Source organism: Bactrocera dorsalis, chromosome 2 (genome assembly GCF_023373825.1).
Source record: "Bactrocera dorsalis isolate Fly_Bdor chromosome 2, ASM2337382v1, whole genome shotgun sequence".
NCBI lineage: Eukaryota > Metazoa > Arthropoda > Insecta > Diptera > Tephritidae > Bactrocera > Bactrocera dorsalis.
Window position 1 is genome coordinate 14,144,571 of NC_064304.1, and position 27,375 is coordinate 14,171,945.

At 37.9% G+C, this 27,375-nt stretch overlaps 2 protein-coding genes across 10 annotated transcripts in view; both read right to left on the reverse strand.

Annotated features, from left to right (window-relative positions):
* LOC105227628 (putative thiamine transporter SLC35F3) overlaps positions 1–12,572 on the reverse strand; it is a 36,712-nt gene extending 24,140 nt beyond the window's left edge. For all 8 annotated transcript variants that reach the window (XR_003845874.2, XM_019990824.3, XM_029550831.2 and 5 more), the window contains exon 1: positions 12,032–12,572. The gene's annotated coding sequence lies outside the window, so the exon portion shown is untranslated. The remainder of the gene's footprint in view (positions 1–12,031) is intronic.
* Positions 12,573–19,934: 7,362 nt separating this feature from the next.
* LOC105227627 (cyclin-dependent kinase 2) lies at positions 19,935–22,249 on the reverse strand. 2 transcript variants are annotated; one of them, XM_011207055.4, is made up of 6 exons: positions 21,945–22,249; positions 21,100–21,295; positions 20,721–20,831; positions 20,501–20,662; positions 20,226–20,423; positions 19,935–20,163 (listed from the first exon to the last, which is right to left on the reverse strand). In XM_011207055.4, the coding sequence occupies exons 1-6, from the start codon at positions 22,067–22,069 to the stop codon at positions 20,047–20,049; spliced, it is 909 nt and encodes a 302-aa protein (XP_011205357.1). In that variant the 5' UTR covers positions 22,070–22,249; the 3' UTR covers positions 19,935–20,046. The 2 variants fall into 2 exon arrangements, with proteins under 2 accessions (XP_011205357.1, XP_029406694.1); XM_029550834.2 differs by lacking the exon at positions 21,945–22,249 and adding an exon at positions 21,361–21,938.
* Positions 22,250–27,375: the final 5,126 nt, after the last annotated feature.

Sequence of the window (27,375 nt, forward strand, 5' to 3'; positions counted from 1 at the left end):
TTCATATAAAGTTTCTTTACTTTTGGCACAAGAAAAAAGTCACACAGTCACATCACAATGGGTTTGGATCACTATGTTGGGATGATAGTAACGGGTGACCAAAGTAGAGATACTTTTTCAATAGCGTTATTTTGATGGATCGCGCTCGAGTCGTGTCTATTGTCATGTTATTTTTGTTCAGTATTGCTTGGCATTTCATCATGGAAAGACTTATTACTATTCATGTTCTGTGACTTATGATCAATATAATCGGCCTACTGAGTGTACTATTCGCAACACCTTCACCCATTTTGAAACCCAAAATTCATTATTGGATTACACTCGACCGAATAGATCGCGTCCAGCACGCCGTGAAGAAAATATAGCAGCCGTTGCGGAGAGTGTACACGAAAACCGTGGAATAGACTATTCGGCGCCATTCGCAGCAACTCGGACTGACTTGTGGAACGGACTTGGTGCATTTTAAGTCGAGATCTAAAATTGAAAGAATAAAAAATACAGCTTGTGCAAGAAATGAAGCCGCTTGACCTTCTTCACTCTATCGGCTATTGAAAAGTTCCGAGTAGAGCCGACGTTTTCAAGCCAAATTTTGTTCAGCGATGAAGCCTATTTTTGGCTGAGTAGGTATGTAAACAAGCAAAACTGTCTCTTTTAGAACGAAAATCAATCTGAAGAGATTCAAGAGGTGCCATTTCATAAAAAAAAAAAGTTTGGTGTGGTTTGTTGGCCGGTGGGATCACCGGTCTTTACTTCCACAAAAATCATACCGGTGAGAACGTAATCGTCAATAGCGACCATTATCGCGCCATCATAACCGACTATTTGATACCTGAAATTGAAGTCTAAGTCTAAAGTTGCCAAAAGCCTTGGAGAAAAATCTCACAAGTGTCATTCGCCAGTTACCAGTCAAAATGCTCGAAGAGTCATCGAAATTCGGACTCAACAGATGACAACATTTGAAAGCGATAATCTTCAAAAAATAAATGCCTAGTATTCTTTGAAATGATGATAAACATTACCCACTAAATTAGAAGTTTCAGTGTGTTTTCTTTAAATAAGTAGGGAGCCTCGAAATGAATCACCCTTTACATATAGATAGGTGTAATAATTATTTAACCTATTACCTAGCAATTATTAAAAATAATAACCTATAATATCGATTTTTACAGGATAATCGGTAATAATTGTAACTTTGATATTTGAACATTTGTTTCCAAGCTGCTTTCGTTTGCTATAATCTGTTTATTTTTTATTCCCTGAACAGGGTATATTAAGTTTGCCACGAAGTTTGTAATACCCAGAAAGAAACGTCGGAGACCATTTAAAATATATCATATACGTATATAAATGATCAGCGTGACGAGCTGAGACTTATCCGTATATATACGCGAACTAGTTCCCCAATTTGCTAAGATATAACTGTTAGTTTAACAAGTAACAATTATCGTTTACTGAAAATAATACTAAAGTAATAATGTATGGTTATTGGATACGAATCGGTTTCGATACTATTTTTTGTGATGTAAAAAATTGTTTTTAATATCACAATTTTTCCTGACTAACTTTATGGCAAATGTTCGTTCGAGAAGAATATAACGACGTTGAGTTTCCGAAGTGATAAATTACAAAGGCTGCTATATATATTTCTGGCCTAATAGGCTAAATAAATATAATATAAATATTTATCAACGAAAATGTCTTTTTTTTTTTTTCATTGGATTTGGCTCGTCTTGGAAGACCCACACGGTCGATTGCTGTTTTGTTTCGGGCTCATACGCATAGATCCATGATTCGTCACCTGTGACGATCTTATAAACGTCTTTTGAAGCACCGCGATCGTATTTTTTCAGCATTTCTTGAGCGATTGTCAAATTGTGCGGGATCCAACGAGAACAAACCTTTTTTACGGCCAGGTGTTCATGCAATATCGAATGTATGCTGGTGGAAGAAATACATAGGCATGCCTCTATCAAAAGGTATGTTACATGACGGCCTTGTATTATCAGTTCACGTACGGCATCGATGTTTTCTGCCACAACGGCTGTTTTTGGACGACCTTCACGGAATTCGTCTTTGAGCGAGCGTCGGCCACGATTGAATTCGTTGTACCAGTTTTTCACAGTGCTATAGGATGGTGCTTCATAGCCATACAAAGATTTTAGTTCATCAATGCACTCTTGTCGTGATAATCCACGTCGAAAGTTGTGAAAAATGATCGCACGAAAATGTTCACGAGTTAATTCCATTTTTTGGCCGAGATGAATTTTTTAATTCCCTGTAAATAAAACAATTCACGATTAAATAACAAAACGTTCTGAGTGATGTTATGCTAAAAAATGTCAAACTTTCCAATGGAAAAGTCAGATTGCACCTGGCAACACTTAGTGTTGCCTAGGCCAGAAATGTATATAGCAGCGTATGTAGGATTATTTTTAACAATATTAATTTATAAATTATAAACTTCATGCAATAGATAAAAATTAGTCGTTATCGATAATTAAAATATTATTTTAATTATTAATTATTCAAAGCAATAGTTTTGTTATCGATTATTGAAAAATAATTGCTCCTTTGTACCATTTATGATATTAATAATTTTTTATCGATATCGAAAATTTCATTCCTTGTGGGCCGCCGTATGGTCATTGAATACTTATTTGCTCTACTGTCTAGAGAATTTGCATTATTTGCTGTCGATTGCATTGTGTGGAATGAAATGTGCAATTAGGTCAAGTGGAAATTATAAAATTCCTTCCAACTAAATTATCTTTGAATGAAAAATGAAGAGAAAAGCTGACAGTAAACGATTATAATTATTTATGTATATTTACACACACAAATAAACAGATGTTTGTAGTTAGGAATGTGAGTGTTTAGTCTGAGGCATAGACATAGCGTTCTCCAGCGGCGCAAAGCAATCAACTCAAGTGCCGCATGGCAGCAGGAACAGCAAACCAAGTCACTGCATTGCTGGCACAGCACGAGCAGCAACAAAGAGTGGCAATAACATTGGCAAGCGCAAAAGCAAATTATTATATAAAATAAAAACAATGAAAACAAATCTCTATGAGTGAAAGCAGGCTGTGAAAAAATATAGCAAATACAAATATAAGTAAGGCATACCAACTAAGTTTAATGTAGCATACTTTGAGGCGTCTTGCCAGTATTATCTCATTTCTATATATGCGGCTTGTTTACCAACCGACTATTTACTTGTGTTTGAGTGAGTATTAAATTCATAAATATATAAATTTTTATATGTCAATATGTGTATGAAAATATATATACAGCATAGTAGCTCAGTCCACTAACAATGAACTGAACATCGAGAAGCTAAATCAAAAGAGAAAACAGAAATCAAGCTCATCTAAGCGCCACCAACGCCCACAACATGTCCGTTGCGCTTGCCTTGAGGCCGACGGAGTGCGCGGTGATGAAACGATTGAGGCTCGTGGCAGTCCATTAGGCTGGCTATTCAAAGCCACAAGACACAAGGCAAGTAGCTTGCCTTTGCCTTGTGCGCCAACCACCCATTTTCGTGGTCATGGCTGTGCCAATTAATATTCTAAACAGCTGTGCAAGTACACGCGCCTATATGTATGCTAATGTTTTTAACTTGTCAGCTTGGAGATGGCTTCCTTAGCTACTGAAACGCTGTGTACAACAGGTGGACTGACAGCCAGTACCGTTATAAATGTGCTTGTATATACTGCATTTGCGTGAGTGTTTATACATATTTAAGATTGTGTGTGTGTGTTTCCGCGTATCTTATATTTATTTGCTTATACCTGCTGCGTTTACATTCGCAATTGAACAATCACTCGGAGAAAGGTGGAATTATTTGTATGCGGTCTATTTATTTATTTATTTCTCTCATTCTTTTTGTACGACCGCAATTTCGTCGATTCTCTTCAGCGATTCTCCACACTTCCTTTCGCATAGCGCTCATTCTTTATTTATTCTTGCTGCTCTGGCTGTCTTTCCCATGACTTTTCACTGCATTCGTGCTGCAGTTGTCTGACGATTTGAGTCTGCACTGCATATGCACTTAACTTAAAGCGCTCTGACAGTCGTTTGCTTACCGTAACAGAAATGCACCACATACACACACACAAACATTTATTGTCTAAATGGTAACAACTATGGTAAACGATAAAGCAGCGACGAGAAATGTGGAAGACTGGCGTGCGTATTTGAATTTTTTTTTTGTGAGACTAAACTTAGCATGCTAGCAAATTGCACTTATGCGTAAACATATGTATACATATAAACATTTGTATTTATGTATGTATTTAGATGGAAGCAATTATAAGAAAATTACTTCGACATTGGCATTTTGAAAGGACATTACATTTCAAATGATTTAGAAACAACACGTTACTTTTGCTGCAGTGAAACTATAATACCCTTCACAGAAACCTTTCTTGTTGCTACTGCATGGATAACTTAATCTGAAGATTGAACCTGCCAACGCTTCGCATCCAATGGAAAATATTTTACTGATTCTCTCTAGCTATAGATAACGTTTAAATCGGATTAATGTTACTTAATAAGGAATACCGATCCTTTCTGAAGAATTTTAGTTTGACTATTATTGTTCACTTTATATGACAGCTATATGCTATAGTAATCTGAAAGATTCTATCTGAAAGACTAATAACCTGAGTCAAAATTCGTTTCGGTGATGTTTAAATTTCGGGTTGTGTATGATAATTTGAGTTTAATTTCACTTTTTAAGCTTAAAATAAAATTTTCAATTAAATTTTTCCCCAACTCTATTGTGTCTTTATTAGCCCCCAAAATTCACTCTTGTAGAACCTCCAGCGGTGATGTAGTGACTGAAGCCCAGAGCATACTGAAATTATGGAGGGAACACTTCTCCAGCCTGATGAATGGCAGTGAAAGCTCAACATCAGGAGATGGAGAATCAGATTCCCCAATCGATGATGATGGAGCAGAAGTTCCATTGCCCAACCATGAAGAAGTTCGAAGAACAACAAAGCGACGATTACCAGCTATTCAAATACTGCTGCAACTGAACTGATATGGTTGGACGAAAGCATGTCCGATGATTGGAATTTTAGTGTGCTCTGGCCAATCCACAAAAGAGGAGACCCTACAATCTGCGCCAACTACCGTGAGATAAGCCTCCTCAGGGCTGCTTTTGACAGCTCGAAAGCTGCCTTTATGCCGTTATGTCGGAATTTGTTATCCCCGCAAAACTAATACGGCTGTGTAAGCAACACCAACAGCTCCGTTGGGATCGGGTCCTCTCCTAACCGTTCGATAACAAGCGAGGCTCCAAGCAAGGAGACAGTTGCTAGCGTACGGCGATGAGGCTGCTATATATATTTCTGGACTAGGCAACACTAAGGAGCAATCTGACATTTCCATTGGAAAGTTTAACATTTTTTAGTATAACATCACTCAGAACGTTTTGTCATTTAATCGTGAATTGTTTTATTTACAGGGAATTAAAAAATTCATCTCGGCCAAAAAATGGAATTAACTCGTGAACATTTTCGTGCGATCATTTTTCACAACTTTCGACGTGGATTATCACGACAAGAGTGCATCGATGAACTAAAATCTTTGTATGGCTATGAAGCACCATCCTATAGCACGGTGAAAAACTGTTACAAAGAATTCAATCGTGGCCGACGCTCGCTCAAAGACGAATTCCGTGAAGGTCGTCCAAAAACAGCCGTTGTGCCAGAAAACATCGATGCCGTACGTGAACTGATAATGCAAGACCGTCATGTAACATACCTTCAGATAGAGGCATGCCTATGCATTTCTCCCACCAGCATACATTCGATATTGCATGAACACCTGGCCGTAAAAAGGTTTGTTCTCGTTGGATCCCGCACAATTTGACAATCGCTCAAAAAAGGCTCGTGTGGATTGGTGTAAAGAAATGCTGAAAAAATACGATCGCGGTGCTTCAAAAGACGTTTATAAGATCGTCACAGGTGACGAATCATGGATCTATGCGTATGAGCCCGAAACAAAACAGCAATCGACCGTGTGGGTCTTCCAAGACGAGCCAAATCCAACGAAAAAAAAAAACATTTTCGTTGATAAATATTCCTATTTTCATTATTAGGCCAGAAATATATATAGTAGCCCTTGTATTGATATACTTAGTGGGTCTCAACAACCGCGCCGTTAGTTCTACTTTCTCTAGACAGGATAAGGCGAAGCAAATGGGTCTGTTAGTGAACGAGAGCAAGACGAAATATCTCCCGTCATCGAACAAACAGCTGTCGCATTTGCGACTTGGCTCCCACGTCAATGCTGACAGTCATAACTGCGAAGTCGTAGATAATTTCGTCTATGCTTTAACTAGCATTAACACCAACAACGCAAGTCTCGAAATCGAATGCAGAATAACTCTTGTCAACAGGTGCTACTTCGGATTGAGTAGGTAATTGAGAGGTATAGTTCTCTCTCGACGAACAGAGACTAAATCGATGGAAGGATGAACTGTACGAGATATACTTATATGAGGACATTAACATAGTTCACGGAATTAAGAGATAGCAGGGTTATGACGTCTGAATGGATGAAAACACTCCAGCTCTGAGAGTATTTGAGGCAGTATATATATAGTAAGTATATATAAAACAGACTATACTATTACATATGTAATTTGATTGGTTACATGTGTCATCAAAGGTAATGTGAGAGTAGTTTCAAAAATGTTTAACAATTCATAAAAAACTCAACGAATTGGAAAGATACTTTCTTGAGGACGGCGTTGTTTAATAAAAAAATACTGAAATTGAAATGGAAAAAAAGGAAATGAGATAGGTCAAAATTTTTCTTACAAGGCTTTGATTTCTTCGGTGATTATGTCAGAGCTGAACAGTTTCTGTGAGGGAAAAGGTCATGTGCAAAATTTTAGATCGGTATCTCGAAAACTGAAGGACTAGTTCGAATATATACAAAAGGACAGACAGACGGACAGAGCTAAATCGAATCACCAAGAAGTCACGCTGATCAATTATATACATATCTTATAGGGTCTCTGACGTTTCCTTCTGGGTGTTTCAAACTTCGTGGCAAATTTTAAATACCCTGTTCAGGGTACAAAGACATATTGCCTAGCTAACACAATCTAGTTTATCGTGAATTTGAGTTTGTTATATCGGAAATGCAAACAATTTGAAAAAAACTCAAGAGATTCTTGATTCTTGGTTTGGAGGAATTTTTGGGTAAAATTTGGCCTCTCAATTGCCATCCATGTTATGGTCCATGATTCCATGTTAGTATAATAATTTGTTTGTGTGTACATCCGGTCAACAGTCCATGTTGGCAAATAAGCAAAGCGGCCCAAATATAAAATTACTCAATTTTGAAGAGTTTCAAGCAAATAAATATAAATGTGCAATATTTTACAATAAAAATACCACCCAAGAATTATGAAAAAGTCGAGATAAATGCTTTGCCATAATAACAGTAATTTTGTACTGTTAGCCAACCATTTATTTTAAATTTAAGCATTCAACACACAAAATATGAAATCTCCGAAATTACACGAAGAGTAATGTGTTAATGTAATTGCGAGCGAATTTTGCACAAGCTGAGCACTTGCAATTTGAAATGATAAATGTGAAGTGGACATGCGATGATTACAACGAAGTCGACAACAATAATAAATATACCGCGATTCGAGAAGAACAGATGATGCAGAAAGGCAGCTATTACAGGGTGAGTCATATTAGACATTCACGGGGAATACGAATAAGGTAAGAGTACGACTTCGTACGCATAAAATAATATTTTAAACCAAATGTGGGCACAAACACCAAAACCGACTATTTGGTTTCGTGATCTCGGCAACATTTGGTTTCAACAAGACGGCGCCACTTCCCACACATCACATCAATCAGTGGATTTATTGAGAGAACAAGTCGGGAAGTAGCGAATTTCACGTTATGGGTCGACCCTCCGCTGCGATTTAGTCGAAATGATCGAACGAGTAATCGAAAATTGGACTCAACGGATAGAACATCTGAGAGGTGTCTCTCGGTCAACATTAGAGATAATCTTCAAAAAATAAATGCCACAGAATGTTGTTTCGAATTTTAATCAATTTTCCCCATTAAATTTGAAGTTTCTGTATTCTTTCGAAGTCGAAATGGATCACCCTTTACAAATATTTTTATATTCTTGAATTTCGAGGTTATTATTCTAAGAAGCAGTATAATTACAGCAAAGCTACAAATATTGCAGTTTTATGAATATAAACAAATAACTGTTGCCTTTATATAAATATTGTGATGAAAAAACAGTAAATTATATATCTAAGCATATGTGCCACCACTCAGGTAAATAGATTGACTGCTTAGGCAAATATTAGCGAAATAAATATTTTGTTTGCTTAAGTACGAGTAGGTACATAAAATAAGCGGTAATCAAACGCGAACACGAATGTGTGTGAGTGCGCCTAAAAGCTGCCAAGCAATCGCCTTGTGAGGACGAGCACACATTCAACATGGCGTATACGCGACATGACAGTTTTATGGAGCTGGTCAAACGCAACGTTAAATGGCCTGTCTACCGAAAAAACAAAACAAAAACAAAAACAACAGTAAAAGGCGATGTAACGAGACAGTCAACAAATAACAAGAGACAGGGAAAAAGTACGCCACAAAAATATCAAGTAAAATGCAAGCAATGTTCACTGGAGGAAAGAAGAAAACAGACAACAACAGCAATAACAAAGAGACAGCACAAGATAAACCACTGTGAGGCCTTCAGGCATAACACAAAAAGCGCTTTGTGGCTGTGAATGGCAACAATGAAAAACCGAGTGAAATCAAAAGGGAAAAACAAAAACTTAAAAGCAAAGTGGCAAACGAAAGGTGAATGAGGCGATGGCGCTTGGCTGGCGGTGGGGAGCGGACTGCTTTACACTTTCATTCATACAATTTAACGTTGAACGGCGGCAAAACGGAAGTAGGAAATGCATTAAAAGGCAATGAGGCGCTTTCTACATGCCATTGAGCGAAGCAAAATGAAAAGACAAAGAAATCAAAATAAAAAATAAAATAAAGAATCAAAGAAAAAAGTAAAAAAAGGAAATAAAATAAATGTAAAAAATACGCATGTGGTAAAGCGAGCAGCACTTTTTGTTTTTGTTATTTTTTTCTGCTTTTGTTTTGTTTCATTCTCTACTTTTGCACTCGCAGGCACGGTCACAGCACATTCCTGCTTGTGGCTTTTCCTTTGCGTTTTTCGTTTGATTTTTCGTTTTTTGTGTGAACGCTTAACAGCTGGGCTGGAGCACTTTTCGTAATTACCTAAGTTCTACTGTGAGTTGGACAGCCTTCTGAAGATTTTCTTTGCTTTGCACTTTATTTCATTCTTGCCTTGGTGCGCTTATTTATTTATTTTTTTTATATTTTATTTTTGCTTTCGACAGTTTATCTTGAAGTTTATTTGCTTGTGTGTATCCGTACATGCTTCGAGTGGCAGGCACACACATACACATAAGATATATGTATATGTATATATGCGCATGGTTAAATAGGACACGAAGCTCATTGGCCGAACACAGTTATTCCCTGACTTGGCCAACATCGTGACATCGTGGGTTAAATGCCCTGTAGGGAAGTGTAAGTGGATTGCGTAGCTTACATTCTCAGATTCTCAGTAGTAAATTGTGTTTAGGTGTATTTAAATCGAATTTTCCAAATTTTGATTTTTGTAAAATGAATCAAAATCACTTAATGGACAAGTTTTGTGTTTGTGTTTGTGTGTTTCCCTTTTATATAGTGAAATATTTGGGTCGAAATACTACTTTCTTACGTTATAATCCTTTGAAATCCTAAGAATCCCTTCTCAATAAGATCAAACTACTTCAATGAGGCTTAAAGAATAGAAATGGTTTTCAATGTTATCATTATCTGACAAATATCTATATCAAAATGAAGCCGTTTCGGAATTTTCCTCACCGTCATTGCAAAAAACGTTTCTACCTTTGCCGGAAAAACTAAAACTTTTCGTAAAAGATTCTTCAATTTATTTACAATAATCGAATCCGGGGTGTCAATAGCAACGCTACAAAGTAGACCAATGGCATAGCAAATGACGCCTTATTTTTCCCCCGCTCTTTTGACATTTCTCTTCAGTAAGGTTTTCCATTTCATCATGGAAATATATACGATCCAACAACGAGTCAAAATTATTAAAATTTACTACCGAAAATCGGAGTCAACTTTAAGAGCGCTACGGTCAATTTATGGTCGTCATAATCGTCTTGTCAGATCATCAGTTGAGCGTCTAGTGGAAAAATATGGATACACAGGCACAGTGCAAAATATTCCCGTGCCAGTGAGACAAAGAAGTGTCCATAGTGTCGAGAATATTGCTATGGCTGACGCATCAACTGAGAACGACCCAAAATCTCACACGTCGTTCTCAAGCGTTGGGCATCTCTGTGACGTCGTTGTGGCGAATTTTGCGAAAAGATCTTGGCCTATATCCTTACAAGATCAAATTGACGCAAGAACTGAAGCCGCTTGACCACCAGAATCGTTGTATGTTCGTAAATCGGGCTGAGCAACAACTTGAAAATTACCCGGATCTTCATCGAAAAATCATCTTCACCATTGATACTCATTTCTGGCTGAAAGGCATCGTAAATAAGTAAAATATGCATTCTTGGTCAGACAGCAATCCACACGTACTCCATGAGTCACCATTGCATCTCGCAAAAGTTACGGTTTGGTGCGGTTTATGGGCCGGCGGCGTCACTGGGCCGTACTTCTTCAGTGATGATCAAGACCGGCACGTTACTGGGAATGGGAATCGCTACCGCTCAATGATAACCGAATATTTTTGACCCCGAATTGGACGATATGAACTTGGAGCATGTGATGTTCCAACAGAAGGACGTCACAAACCACACAGCGAATGTCGCAATCGATTTATTGAAAACCAAGTTTGGTGAGTGTGTTATCTTACGTAATGGCCCAGTCAATTGGCCGCCTCAGTCGTGAGATTTGACGCCCTTAGTCTATTTCCTGTAGAGCTACGTTAAGACTATGATCTATGCAAACAAACCAGCGACGATTGGTGAACTTCGTACGAATATCGAACGTGAAATTGCAGCAATATCCGCCGATTTATGCTTGAAAGCCGTCGAAAATAGGGTTCAGCGTCCGGACACTGCAAGCGTACCCGTAGTGCAAAAGAAATCGAGTTCTCCATAAAGAATTTCATTGAAATCCCACACCTTTGTTTTTACTTTTTGAAAAACTCGTTATACGAAAAGATTTTTTCGACTACTCAATATAATGAAATAAAATTGTAACCGGAATGGACCCTGATTTTTAACCGACCAAGAAGTTTTAACTAGGCAATATTTTCAAATATCATTTCAGGAATATTTTTTACCTCTGAAACAACAACAAAAACAACGGTTCTATGAACGGTTCCAGGACTCTGCGAGTGTCTCTTTCGTGACAGATTGATACCAGAAGGTATAACAACGCTTATCTTCAACGTTTGTAGCGACAGCTATAAAAATACACTGAGGTTTCTAGACCGCAACACATTTTAACCTTCATCAAATTTGTACCTACCTCAGTCATAATCGTTTCCAAGAACAACTTAAATTTTTGACTAAAATATCGCCGCAGGGCTTGCAGGGTGAGCATACATACAAGAATTATGTGTTCGCGCTTCATGCGTGCTTCGTAGCATACACAACTGTAAGTACGCGCGCCAGCAGCTTCGTGTGTGTATGTATGTGTGTTTGTGAATATGTGCTCGCGCCTCAGTACACCCGAACTTGGCGTAGCATTTTCAATGTACTTAATTTTTCTCTCCTTATACCTACACAAATTTTCCCTGCTTGCAACACACATACATACACACACATTTTTCTTCACATCAAACGCTTTAAATATTTAAATGTGTGGTATTCCCACAAGCGCGGCGGTCTTGAACGCATTTCAAATTTAATTACATATTATACTTATGAAAATTGGTTGGTATGCATTTGTAATTGAAGGCATACCTCGTTTCTTGGCGCTGCGGCTTAAAGTGGCTGCAACATTTTCACCAACAAAATTATGCAATTTCCTTTTAATTGAATTACTTATGGATTAAATGCACTTTACAGCGAGTAATTTGACATGCATATATATTTGACTTTATTTTATTTGATTCTGCTTCACTGCACTCATGCCCCCTGGCCACCGCATACAGGCCTTCACTTTGGCGGAGCACTTTTCTTCTGCACTTGATTACACTGGGAATTTCTATGCATAATTTGCATTTTTCCACAGCCACATTCCGATACATACGCAGGGGCGCACACGAAATTAACGGTACCGCGTTAGGCGCTCTTCCAGCGCACCACCAACGCAATTCAATGCCTCTATGGGCGAGTAACAATAAGCTGCTGCACAAATAATTGGAAGTGGAAGTTTAAAAATTTATTTATTTTTCACTTTTTTCTTCCTGTTTCAACTTTTTTTATTTTTATTGCCATAACTGCCAGCAGAGTACCGTTGCGCGTCGCCTTGCTGTCTGGGGAGCTCCTTTCTGACTGAATTGACCATTCGTTCCGTCTCGTTGGCAGACTTTCTCAAGACAATTGCGCTTGCTGTCCGTGCTTTGTGGGTGGCGGGCGGAAAGCTCAAAAGCTCCTCTTCACCCCCTTTCGTTGTGTGTTTTCTCTTGTGCCTCTTTTTCGCTTTACGTCCTCGGCTTTCGGCACTTGTTTACGTCGGCACGCTGCAGTTTGGCGCCAAAAATGCTTCCCTACTTTGCTTTGCGTCCCTTCGGTGGTTTGTTTATGTTTGGCTATTACAGCGACGCTTGTTGTTGTTGTTGCATGTTGGTGAAAACAAACAGTTTCGGTGCATGCGCAGGGCTGCCTTCGCCGATGTTATTGGCGTTCGGTTCGGTGTCAATGCACTCGTTTGCGTGTCATTCCGTCATCGTTTCACCAAGCACTGCCAACTTTTATTTGCTTGTTTTGTTGTTGTTATTGTGGTGTTTTTAAAAATAACAACTATGCGATACTAATTTTAAATCGCATGCATAATGGACAATTATGATGCTAATAAAGTGTGTATGTGTCTTCCAATGAAACGTTTTCCTGCACTACACTCAATTGGAGAGTGAGAGGGCAAATTGGGGTTATATTTATGTGTGCTGAAGTCCATTGAGGATTAAGTTAGTGCTTGATGTATCGTAAAATGGTATAGAAAACTTTGAATCGAGGAAAGTTTCTCACTTAGCATTTGAGGTTTGCCGAATAGAATAGTATCCTTCTTCTTCTTCTTTATTGGCATAGACAACGCTTACCCTGTTCGCTGCTTGGCACCAATTGGAGATTCCCAGCAAAGCCAGGTTCTTCTCCACCTGGTCTATCCAATAGAGTGGAGGTCTTTTTCTGCTTCCCCCGACGAGTACTGCGTCGAATACTTTCAGAGCTGGACTATTTTCATCCATTCGGACAACATAACACAGCCAACGTAGCCGCTGACTCTTAATTCGTTGAAATATGTCAATGTCATCGTATATCTCGTTTCACCGAATTTGATATTCGCCGTGGCAAAGGACCATAAATCTTCCGTACAATATTTTTCTCGAAAACTCCTAACGCCGACTTATCAGATGTTGTCATCGTCCATGTAGTAGGAGGACTAATAGAGTTGGTCTTTGTTCGTCGTCGAGAGAGGACTTTACTTCTCAATTGCCGACTCAGCCCGAAGTAGCACCTATTGGCAAGAGTTATTCTGTACAGGATTTCGAGGCTGACATCGTTGTTTCTCTATCCTAAGTGGTCTAATACTCTTAAGAATCTGCGGCCTAACCTTAGCTGCGTGATCACGGACTCGTTTAAAAAATTCTCTGACTGGTACTTAACTTGCAATACTTAGTATATTGGTACCGTTTGCCGCACCAATTTTTTTTGTAGCTCCGTCGACTTCGTCGTCTCGGAATCACCAAGAAACTAGCGATTTTTAAGTTGTTGCGATAAGCCTTCAGACCAGCCTTGCCTCTGCAGACATGGTAAATGATAAGTCATGTTTAGCAATAGTCATGAATATATACATTTTGTTTTTGGTTTCGGAGGGTCATCTTCCACAATAATCTGCCACTGTAGAAAGGCGGTATGCTCGATTCATATTGCCCGCTAGATATACACGTCTTTCGGGATCACACTCAGTTAGTATTATCTAACTTTACTGGACTTGCGGAACAGTACGCCTACGTACTAAACCTTTAACTCCGGTTACTTTAGCTTGCATTTGGAGCTGCGGGACCGCCGTCTGGCATTCTCACTTCGCAGGATCAAGGTTGGCAAGAATGCCTCTTCAAAAACTCCCTGCGGAGTTATTCAGCCGTTCTCTTATACTGAGTTCTTGGATCGCTATTGCGGCCTATTCTTTTCTTTTCTCCCTTTCCGGTCATAACAGCTTTCATTGCAGCATGTGAGTTATAATGTTGTCGAACGTCATCCATTGGTTAATTATTCGTTCGATGGTAGTTCTCTCCGCTACAAATAATGACCAGGAGAAAAAAATATGTTCGGCGCTTTCATCGGAATATTTTCAGAATGTATCTTAATCCTAGCCGATACGTTTTTAATGAGCCTATGCATCCATCTTCCTTTTTCTGCCGCATCCCATTGTGTTTGCCACTCTTCGAAGCTCGCTTGTCTCTCCTTTTTTCGCTCGTCAGCCGTTAAACGCCTTTTCATAGCTTTAGAATTTTGATAGGCTCTACTTAGCTCTGAGGCCATTTAATATGACGGACCCTGGACACTGTCTTTTCTTTATTGGCATTTGTTTTTTAGCGCAGTGCTGTCCCCCATCTAGGAGCCGCGTACATCAGTGTTGACTGGCTGACTTTGGCTGGTACGACTCTCATATTTTGGCTAGGGCCACCAGTGTTAGCCATTTTTTTTGACAGAGCTGCTGTCAGCGTAGCTGCCTTGCCACAGGATCTTTCAACATGCGCTTTGAAATTTAGTTTCGTATCGCCAAGGTACCTCAGTGAGTTTTGAGCTGTAACGTTGTATCCGTCGATATTTAAGGTGACCATTTCTAGTTTTTTTCTATTCGTGATAAGCACCGTCTTTCTACGGCCAGCTGTAGCATAGTTTCTATGAGCCAATCTTGAATTTTTGTTGTGGTCGCATTACAGAAGTTTTGAATTTGGGAAAGTTCTTTCGCAATGATCGTTGCAGCAATGTCGTCCGCATAGCCAATTATTTGAGCCTCTTTTGGCTAAATTCTCTCTATTTGAGTTATCCGTAGTTGTGACACCCCATCTTATAGTACAAGCCATAGAAATGGACCTAAAACGGAGCCTTATGGTACTCCACCTGTCACCACGCAGCCGTGAAAGGGTATTACAGCTTCTTTGCAGGAAGTAAATGAATTTTCTTGTTGAGTCAATATTGAAATAGGAAACAAGAAAGTCAAAGAGATTATAATCAAGCTTCTGTACAAATTATATTTATTTTAGGTTAATTATTCTTAATATTCTAGATCTAGCTCTGAGAGTTTTCGACGCAGTACTCGCCGAGGGAAGCAGAGAGAAGAATATTTTCAATAATCTAGTTTAAACTTTTGTTTCTGAACAAAACAATTCCATTACGCCGATCTTTTTTAATACATCTTCTTTTCATACATTTTCTTTCATAAACCTCTTAGCACTACCAAAGCTTTATTATGACTACCAAGCAATGAATTAAATCAAATATAAAAAAACCAAAAATTAAACCCATTGATCAAATAAGAATATGAAATTAACGAAATTAAAATATGAATAAAGCTTGCACAAACCACCCGGCGTTAAATGTTGGAAGCCGTAAAAGCGAATTAGGTTGCTGCTTGGACTTCATTCGCAAGTATTCATATTTATCTACATACATACATATCTACATGTGTAAATTTGTATGTAAATGTAAATAATCGTCAGCGTTATGAATAAGCGTATAAAAATAAAGTTTGAATGTTAAAAATAGACGAAAACAAAAGTCACATCGAAGGGTCTTTATTTGCCTTTGATGTCCGTCAACCAAACGCTAGGCTGTCACCAGCGACACCTCCAAGCGCACTTTGATTTAAAGCGGTCGTTAACTCGGCGGACGACCAGCTGTTTGTTTATGCCGCAAAAAATTATGCAAATGACAGTTTATAGTAGATAAAATCACTTACTTTTTTCATTAATACACAGAAATGCAAATACAAACTTGTCAGCACACTGACAGGCAAACATACATACAAACATGTGGATGCGTCAAACTTTCCTTGTTATGGTGGTATTCATATTCAAATTTCTTTGGAGAAAATAAAGTGGCGCGGCGAAAGGTGGGATGGCAAGCAGATTTGCGTTACGACTACGCTTCTGTGACTCTGCAACGGTATATGATAATAAAATTATTAAATTGCATTAATTTTGTTTCAATGGTTCCTCGGCTTTACAGATTATTTTTAGTAAGTAGTTTGAGTTTTCGATAGTTTTTTGGTTATTGGGCGAATTTCTGCAAATAATGAAATCAGTTTTTTGGCCTTCTTCAAAGAGTTCGCAATAGAAAAACGTTGAAGCGCGCAGCTATAATTACGGAAAATGTTTATCAGACAATTGGTGTGTAATTAATGTTGAATATAATTTATTTGAAACGTGTGATTATGGTGTAATTACTTGTTGCCAAATTAGAAAAATATAACACAAAATTTTGAATAATTAGCGTAAATGTCGAAAACATACATATGTATATTTCAATTAAATACAAGAAAAAAACGTTAACTTCGGCTGCAATGAAGCTATAATACCCTTCACAAGTGCATTTCTTATGTTGTAAAATAGTATATTGAGATACTTACCTTGAGTGTGTTCGGTTAGCTTATACATATCTCATTTGGAGATATGATAGTCATATACGAGGGCTGCTATATATATTTCTGGCCTAAAAAAGAAAATAGGCATATTTATCAACGAAAATGTTTTTTTTTGGTTTTTTTTCGTTAGATTTGGCTCGTCTTGGAAGACCCACACGGTCAATTGCTGTTTTGTTTCGGGCTCATACGCATAGATCCATGCTTCGTCACCTGTGACAATCTTATAAACGTCTTTTGAAGCACCACGATCGTATTTTTTAGCATTTCTTTACACCAATCCACACGAGCCTTTTTGAGCGATTGTCAAATTGTGCGGGATCCAACGAGAACAAACCTTTTTTATGGCCAGGTGTTCATGCAATATCGAATGTATGCTAGTGGGAGAAATGCAGAGGCCCACCTCTATCTGAAGGTATGTTACATGGCGGTCTTGCATTATCAGTTCACGTACGGCATCGATATTTTCTGGCACAACGGCTGTTTTTGGACGACCTTCACGGAATTCGTCTTTGAAGCGTCGGCCACGATTGAATTCGTTGTAACAGTTTTTCACAGTGCTATAGGATGGTGCTTCATAGCCATACAAAGATTTTAGTTCATCGATGCACTCTTGTCGTGATAATCCACGTCGAAAGTTGTGAAAAATGATCGCACGAAAATGTTCACGAGTTAATTCCATTTTTTGGCCGAGATGAATTTTTTAGTTCCCTGTAAATTAAACAACTCACGATTATCTTACAAAACGTTCTGAGTGATGTTATGCTAAAAAATGTTAAACTTTCCAATAGAAATGTCAGATTGCACCTGGCAACACTTAGTGTTGCTTATTCCAGAAATATATTCCTTTAGGCTGTTACAAGCTTTGTGACAAACTGTTCAGGATATAAAAAAAGTTTCTGAAGCTTATTTAAGAAATATATTGTAATGGCAAAAATTCAAATTTAAAGTTTTTTAGCAATCGATCCCTTCAAACAATTGGAGCAATGCTAATTTTAACAGTAGGAAATCCCGAAAATACTCCTTGTTTTTTCACGTAATTGGAAGGGACCCGGACTTTTTATCCGGTCAAGGACTATCAACTGGGCAGAATTGTGCCGTTACTACAACAGCAACAATACTAGCCTAGTTGGAAATTGGAGAAAGGCTCACTTGAGTCAAGTTTACCTGTCCTAAATTTGGGTTCCCGGACACAGGAACATTTTCGCGAATGAAATAGCAAACGAGTTGGCCAAACTAAGAACCTCTTTAGATGAATCCGAAGCGGAGTTTGTACCATGTCCGATGGGAACGGTCAAAAGAGAGCTTTATACTCACTATGAACCAATAGCACGGTGCATATGGAAATCAATAACCAACTGTCAGATAACGAAGCAGATATGGCCCATATATGATGCTATACATATGCTTACAACAACTATAATGGGGCACTGGCAGTTTACATATCATGATCGCAAATGGGTCTGCCCTACAATAACACAAGTATTTGCCGCAAACTTCGCATCTAAAATCCCTACCTTTCTTGTTCCTAATCGAAGCAGTTAATCCAAACTTTAACCCCTGACCTTAGTGCTGTTTCGACGGGGTCGGATCATGTGGAGAGGGGTTAGCGGGGCATTCAAATGGTCCCTTTCGAATCTCATTACACAGGAGGCTACCTAAAATACTCTTGTAATTGTTGGTGAAAATCTTCGCCAAGCAATATTGAATAATTCTGCCGAGAGATGCTGACGACAATCATGGACCGGATAAAAATTCCACTGTGGTGGGAATGAGTCTCTTTTGGTCTTAAGCTATCAATGAATATGTTTCTAGATAATCCAATATCAATACAAATTTTTTTTTATTCAATTTTCTTTAAATATTTTCAGATTTGCCTCCTGGCAATTGTGATTTGCCTCCAACTTGGTATAGCAAAAGTACTAAAGCCAATAAAGCAACAAGAAATTGGGTAAACTTGAACTTAAGTACAATTACACTTAACCATAACACCATAATAACCATCCTATTTACTACATTTAATAGCTCGTTGAATCATCCCCTTGTAGGCACTGCCTTTGACTACGACTACGCACCAGAAGCACGGAGATCGCCACAACGCTATCAAAAGGCCAGTCCAACCACAACTCAGCGACCATTCATACGCTATTGGAATAATTTCATACGAAATATACGCGTGCCCGTGCCCACGATCAGTTGGAATATGACCAATCCGTTGGTGAATCTTTTCAACGCTGGCTATACGAATGTCATCGATACGCCAGTGGGAAACTATGATCACCGAAACACGAAGCGTAAGCGCAGCAAAAAAACACACACACACTCCGACACGAAGCACAAATATACGCAAGCATATGATGGCGATGAAGATACCTACCAAGCAGTCAGTTATAATGGTTATGCAGCGCCTTACACGCACGACTTCGAACCACAGAAGGCTGTTTATTTCTACGACCCGAGCACGGGTCAATATTACAAAATGCAGACGCCATATGTAAACAGTTATACTTTGGCTGAGCCGCAGCAACAGCAACTGGATGATGCGGAGGAGGAGGAGGAAGAGCAAATCGATGAATCAGTGGAGCAAGAGGAACCCGAAGCTGCACAAATCGAGCCCCCAACGACAGAAGCAGCTGCGGAAAGCAGTGAAACCGAAAATGAAGAGCCGCAACAGGCAGGCGAAGAGGAAGCTCTTAGCGAAGCTGAAGAAGTTTCTGGTGAAGTGGAGCTTATACCTGCGGATGTGGAAAATTTCGATGACTCCGAAGAGGTGCAAACACCAGCAAAACAGCTGGTGGAAGCAACTAAAATGAATAAGGCAAAGCATATGAAAAATGTCGAAGAATTGCGTAATGCGATTAGCGCTTACATGTTGGATGATCGTTTCAATAGAATGCGGCAGCAGGCGAACACAGCGGAGAGGTACAAAATGTTGCGTAATAGAGTGAAACCGCAGCCAAAGCAGAAATTTACTCACTACTTATTGCAACAAGTTTAATTACGTATATGTTGAATTAGATAAAAAACACTATTTATATTTAAATATTAAAGAAAGTAATTAACAAAGTAAATGCTGACATGTACTACTTAAAACGGCAGTGACTTTTAATAACTTTTATAAAAATAAATTAGCTAAAACACAATTAAATTAGAAAATCTAAACTAGCATCTAAGGCGTATCCACGGGTAGTTCTACATGCTTCACATGTTCCACATCGTCGAAGTAAGGATGTATCATGCCGTTTTTCGCCGATATTCGTTCATTTGGCTCATAAAGCATCATATTCTGCAAAGAACAAAATATGTATGTAGTATTTAAAGAAAATAAAATAGCTGCAACCTTATTACCTTAAAGAGATCAAAAGCTTCGTGTTTCACAAGCACCTCAGGTATATTCGTTTTCTCCCAACGTGGAAAATTGGCTTTATAATCGGGTAATTGCGTAACACCAGGCCAAATATTTTCGTCCGGTGTGCCCAATGTGCGAAATATGCGATATAACTGATCAATTTCACTATCGCCGGGAAAAAGTGAACGCTTCATTATCTGCAAGTGAGGGTAATTATATTTTTAACTGATTGGTTACGCTATACTAGTTTCAATATTCCAAGCGTTATACTAACCATTTCCGCAAATATACAACCCAAACTCCAAATATCCATGCCGGTCGCATAGTATTTCGTGCCTAAGAGTATTTCTGGTGCGCGATACCACAGCGTTACCACTTCATGCGTATAAGCGCGCATCGGCATATTGAAGGCACGCGCCAAACCGAAATCTGCTAACTGGAATATATACGAATATATAAATATTAAAAGATTTTTTAGGATTTTTTGATCATACCTTAATGTTGCCCTCGGTGTCCACTAACAGATTTTGTGGTTTGAGATCACGATGTAATATGCGATTTGTGTGGCAAAAGCATATGGCATCTAACAGCTGATGCATGTAACTCTAAATGAAACAAATAAACCGGGAAATTAAAGCAAATTAGTAATTGAAGATTTGAGAAAATTTTATAGTAAAATAAGAACTTTCAGTCTTCAGAACGTATGGTTGATAGACTCTTTAGCGGTTCCGACAGAAGAGCAGCTCCTTGTGGTGAAAAGGAAAAATTTCAAATTGATAACTCAAAAGTTACAGTACCAGGTACTAGTCCGCCAATATACAGAATTCATAAAATTTGTAAATTATACTTATGTCACTCAGTAATTACACACACCTTTACAAGCTTTGGCGTGAATACATCCTTTTTCTTGTCCATTAGTTTCTTCATATCCATATTGAGATATTCAAATACCATGTATAAGCTGGAATCCGCCACCACTATATCGAAAAGTTGCACAATATTATTGTGGGTCAAATCCTTAAGCAGCGAAATCTCACGTATTGCCGTCGATGGAACACCTTCAGTTTCACTAATAATTAATAAGAGTTGATATTAATTTACTATGGCTTCATTAAGCTATTAATTTCTTATTACTCAATAATTCTCCATTCATCACGTTACAGTGAGGGCATGAAATAGAAAGACACACATTTTTAGTTTAATCAATAAAGTGTAAATAATTAAATTATATACACACAAAGACGTTGCACTCTACACAACCCGACAAAGCCGAATCATGTGGTGCTACGTGTAATAGTTGATAGAAGCGCAGCATCCACATGATACGGGCCTTGTATGGCTGCTTCTTTCATTTAAAGCAACAAACTTGTTTGGCTTCAACTAAAATAAACACGCCAGTCGCCGACACACACCAAGTTTGTAACGTTTGTAATGCTTTTGCTTATTTATCAACACTTCCATGTGAAAGCAATGGGCATTCGATTGCCCAAGGCAAATGACATTCATCAAGGACAACGCACCTGCTACCAACATACGCCGCGCTATTCTCAATATGCATATGTGTTTGTGTCTTGTCTCTACACCTACGCCAAGGATATAAGTAGAAGTACGAACGCAAAAACAGCGGCGTTGTTGGTAGCGCGTAAATACTCCACACTAAATATAAATAATTGCCAATAATAAACTTTGTCGCCTAATTGGATTATTGGTTGACTCACCTATCTAAGCGGATCTTTTTTAGCGCCACATCCCGACCTGTTTTCTTGTCCTTTGCTTTGTAAACGATACCATAAGTACCCTCACCAATTTTTTGCATCTTCTTAAAGTCGCCCACCTCAAGCATTCTGCCGGCCGTCACTACTTCAACACAAGTCTCAAATGCAATAACATTTATTAGATAAGTTAGCGATTTTTATTTATCTTCACCGTGTTAATTAATTATAAGTAATAATATAAGCTACAATAATAAACTGCCTAGTGTCAAGCGAAAATGCACAAAACGAAAATAATTGTCAATGGTAAACGCGCCGCAAAAGCGCGCGGCTCTCTCAACAATTAAAACGCTAGATGGCGCAGTGTGAGTCGCGTTGCCAAATACACGTCATTTTAATTTCGGTGCCATATTCTAATAAGACGTACAGTTTTATTATAATTATCGCATAAATAGCAATAATTATTGAGTCTTTATTTATCTATTAAATTTTTTTTATGTTAATACATCGCGCTTTCTTTTTGAAACACTCTTATATGCTGATGAATTACTGAATTATTTCTTGAAACTCTCACATAAACAAATCTGGTAATTTAAGTAAGTGCTACAATCTGGTACACTGCAGTAGCGGTTGTTTATTTGTGCGCGGAAATTATAATTTTTGTTGAAGTTAAAGAAACTGAATTTATTTATTAAAAACAATGTAATTTATGTGTGTTCTTAAGTATTTTGTGTATAATAGGTATTTTATGAGTTTTTAAGTTATATGTGCGTGTTAGTGCTAGTGCGTTTATGTGTTTATTAAAGAAATCAGTGCAAATTAAAAGTGCTGCGGTGATCGCGATTCCGGCGGATGATGGCGTCAGTAAGTGTGAGGTTAGTATTTTTATACGAAAAGTGCATTAAATATTTGCTTCATTTTGTTGAAATCTGAAATTCGTTTTCAAGGAAGTAAAGCTAGCCGCAATTTATAAACTTTGGTTTAACTGAAAACAGGTTACGTAGTAACTTCGTTGCAAATAACTAAACTATATCATTTGGTAGCGGAGCGGAAGTAGGGAAAAGAGCGGAAAAGGAGGTAGTTAGTTCAATTTAACTAAGCCTACATGTATTTATATGTTTTGTTAGAGTTTCAGTAAAACAAAATAGGTGATTATGTTCGCGGTTTGTAGAACATTTTGTACTTTAAAAGCGTTTAATATGTATGCTTACATACAGTATGTAAGTGGAAATGTGTGCAGTAACAGTTGTGATATATTTTTTAAGTAAATATATTACTTTCGCATGAAATCTGAATATTTTTAGTGATTGGGTAATTAAAAATGATGACAATGTGATGCTGTTATATTAGTTTAGAAAGATCGAATCTATAATGTTTAAAAAATATAAATAAAATAATTATATTTTTACCACCATTCATAAACTCTTAACTATACTTCATATTAATTATTTAAATCGATTTTATTTATAACAATCACAAATAATTTATTTTAGGTGATGTTATTGACAGGAGCAATGTAATTTATGGCCGTTGAAAGGTAAAGTACATACATTCGTGCATTTTAGTATGTAATTAATTTGATATTAAGTTTTAACTTTGCTTTTATTATGATTCCATAATTTTTTCCAATTAAACTGCATAGAAACTAGCATTCTGCCTACTTTTAAACATGTATGTACATATGTTTAAGTATATATCGTCACCTAAATGCAAAATAATGTAACAAGGTTTTCGGAAATTTACGGGGGAAGATCAAAACACTTAATAAAATGGAGCATGAGTGAAGCAAAATTTAAATATTGGTTAAAATTGAGTTATATCTGATAGCAGAACCTTTAAATGTTGGACATATGTACATATGTATGTATGTACTTTTATAGATGTAATTTGAAGTAGTGGTTCGTAATCAATGAAACCCTCAATTTCGAATTTTTTGATCAACGTTATTTTGCATTTTAGGTGACGATATGTAGAATGTATTAATTAGGTATTGCCACCGATTATGTGCTTTTTGATCTGCGGCGAGTTATTGCTTTGCCCTGAGTGTATTTTAGCAAAGACACAAACCATTAAGCGGAAACAACACAAATTTGAAAGTTTTTGATATAATTTTTTTATTATTATTTTTTTCTCAATTAGTATTCTCTTTTGCTCTCGTTCACAGCAAACTTTATAATTTAATTTTGTCGTTATTTTTACTTAACATTATACATATACAGCGAAATTTCTCATAACCCGACACCCATCGTCCCAGGTGTTTTTGTCCGGCTAAGAGAGCTGTCCATGTATGGTGGCGTGACCAAAACGAGTTTCATAAACATATTGTTAGAACTATACTTCTATGAAAATAATAAATGCGAGTCAATGGCAGCCAGGAGTGAATGAATGCCAATGACCCATTAGTTTTCGTTGAGCCACCGCGAAACAGACGGCACCACCGCAAGACAAATTCTTTGTTGTAATCATTTTATGTATTGATTTTAAAAATTTTCTTTACACATTGTACGTAATCTTTTCTGCTTATCAGAGATAATTTGAACAACATATTATCAAAATAGTGTCCGTGACCGGTCATTGGAACGTTTTCATTTATATATAGGAAATGCGTTTGTATGAAAATAGTAATGAAAACGTTGTTCATGATATTTGTCCAGTTATGGGAGATGTCCGGCTATCAGAACTTTAATTTTTTTCTTCGAAAGACAGATTTTTTACGTTATTTGATTTTCTGAAAAATGGAACCTCTCATCTGAGGGCGGTTTTACGCCCTTTTCAATTACTCTCGAAGTCCTTCGACAAAAAAAATATTGCTTTTGAACGAATCAAAACGTCATCGAAATTTTCTCCGTTATGTCATTAAAGTACACTGTAGAATTTTTTTTTACCAGAAGGTTCACAAATCACTATAAATAGATTCCTTACAAAAACTAGATTTTGTGCGGTCAGTTTATATGGTGGTTATGTCTAGAGCGGCTCAATTCTGTCATAATTTCGAAGTTGTAGATAAATTCGTCTAGAGGAAGATTCTGTGAAAGATTTATGATTTTTTCTTCTGCGATTTGCTTTGGACAATAACCCATGCTATTATGCTATAGTGGACCCATATCTTGAGGAGAAAGGAGCTTGGGACATATTAGGTTAGCTTATCATGCTGATCTGTTATACAAGCATATTTTATTTTCTGGATATTACAAACTTGGTGGCCAGCTTAATTGTTTGCGTCCGTCTGGAATTTTAAGCCAAATGTTTCTCCATTAATTCCTAATTTTTGGCAACTTATACTTTCTCCAGGCACACATTTCTTGAATCCCCATCCATCTTGATCGTTGCCTCCTTCTTGCTTTTCTGGCGAGTGCTTTCGTATCTAATACTTTTCTTTGAGTTCTTGGTCCCAGACTTTAGTTCTATCTTCATGAGAGACATGTTATTCAACGAGTGTGTGGTCGTATAAGCTGATTTTTCCCTCAGTCCCGGATAGTCTGCTATTCTTTACATTTCAAGTCGTTTTTTTTATTCTTTCGACGATTGGCTCTTAAGGTTACACCGCCTATTATCGTTTGTTAGAGACTTTTTTGTTGTCGACAAGCTATACCGATGTGTGACTAACCAAATCCGCATTAGTAGCAATTTGTATACACCACTCTTTTTAAATGCTACCATCACTGTCTGAGGTCTTGGCGGACCCATTGAGTTTATTGGTCAAGCTATACATTCTACTCCAAAGCTATGTAAGAACTTCATTCAGCAACTTTAGTGCATTACTTTTATTGTCTCCGGACAACTATGAAGTGAAAAAATAACTACAACCAATTTTTGCTTCGCCTCCATATTAACGTCAAGAGCCAGTGATACGAGTTTAGTGTCACTGCTGCGCAAACAAACCAAGCAAGACGATATAAACAACAGTTGGAAAAAATGTTGCCATTGCAATGCTCGACAACTTCTGACTTTTCGACTTGAACAAGTGGGAAAACTGAATGAAGCGAAACGTTATCAAAGCAGCAACAGCGGCAGAAGTAGTAGCAACAGCAGTCTAACTAGCGAAAACAGCAATCTGACCGAAAGTATCTCCGTTCGGCCAAATGTGGCAGATCAAAGTTGTATTGTGCCACACTCCACTCGCAGAAAGTGCAAAAGTCACCTCGAACGAGCAATACAGGCGCACAACAACACCACACACACGCCTGCATTGCGCATGCAACACTGCACTTGAGAAAGCTTTTTCTTGCGCGCAGACAAAGTCAATGTGGGCACACAATCTGAAAAAGAAGTAGAATGCAAAAAAAAAAATAACGGTAAACTAACTTTGTGCAACAAAATACGGCAGCGTACGCTGAGACGCAAGATAATACCAAACACATAAATCTCTGTTGCTCCCGAGCAAACAAACAGAAAAAAGCCGGCAACAAAAACTATTGATAGAATAAACCGAAAGAAAAAGTAGTAAATAAATCAAAAAAAAAAAGAAGTTGCATAACCAAAGTAGCAGTGGAGTTCACTACTGCTTACATCCTTGTTATCGCCGGGAAAGCCTTATTGTTATTATTGTTTGTTGTATGCACCAAAAACGCTTCCAATGACGAATCAAATGCGAGCGACCACTTGCCACTTTGGCAACAATATGGGGCAGTCGGCAGTCACTTGGCCACCGGAGCATTGCAATGGCCAATATTAACGTCTTTTTGTGTGAAACTCACAAAAGTGGCAGGCTCTCTACTGCTACTCCTTGACTTCTCTCTGCCACTTGGCCACTGTTGCAAACGGCGAGTTGAGCGGTCAAAGTGAGTGGCAAAGGGACTTGTGAAATATACCATAAGTAAGTATGTGTGCAGTGTAGATATGAGTATGCCAATCATAATCTGCCACTCACATACACATATGCTGAAGCTGTAGTTGAGTGTGTTTGTGTGCGTGTTTGTATGTGTTTGGCAGCGTAGTCAAATTTATGTCTGGCACATTTGCATTGGACTTATGTGTTTATTTGCCACTTCTTTTGCTGCTTATTCTTAAGCAGCCAACCGAAGTTGAAGTTTCTTTCTCAGCCCGCTTGGGAGCGGCGCTACTTTATGAATAAGTAAGTGGGGCAAACAGTGAAAAATGCATAGTTTTTCTTTAGTATTAATATAGCTTGCACTAAGTACCATTGTCGATTTTAAATTTTCGTCAGTTTGGGATAAAAACTCAAAATTTAATGCTCTTCCTTAACAAAATACCTTATTTTTGTACCCTGAATAGTGTGCCATGAAGTTTTAGGATTAGATAAGTTGTCATCATCGTCATACAACGGTGGGCCCAGGAAACGCGCTGTTGCGACAGGGTCGTACTATAGGGAGAGGCGTGTCAGATGTTTGGAATTGGCAGTACATGAAAAAATGTGGCTAGTACCATGCGGGGAATCGTTACACGCTAGACATATGTTTGATATGTCAGGGTCGAT

Coding starts and splice junctions, on each gene's coding strand:
- LOC105227627 (XM_011207055.4), bottom strand. CDS start 22,069: ATGCTTGAGGTGGGCGACTTTAAGAAGATGCAAAAAATTGGTGAGGGT. Junction 20,424..20,500: donor GTTGTATATTTGCGGAAATG/GTTAGTATAACG, acceptor CCTCACTTGCAG/ATAATGAAGCGTTCACTTTT. Junction 20,164..20,225: donor AAGCTTTTGATCTCTTTAAG/GTAATAAGGTTG, acceptor TGTTCTTTGCAG/AATATGATGCTTTATGAGCC.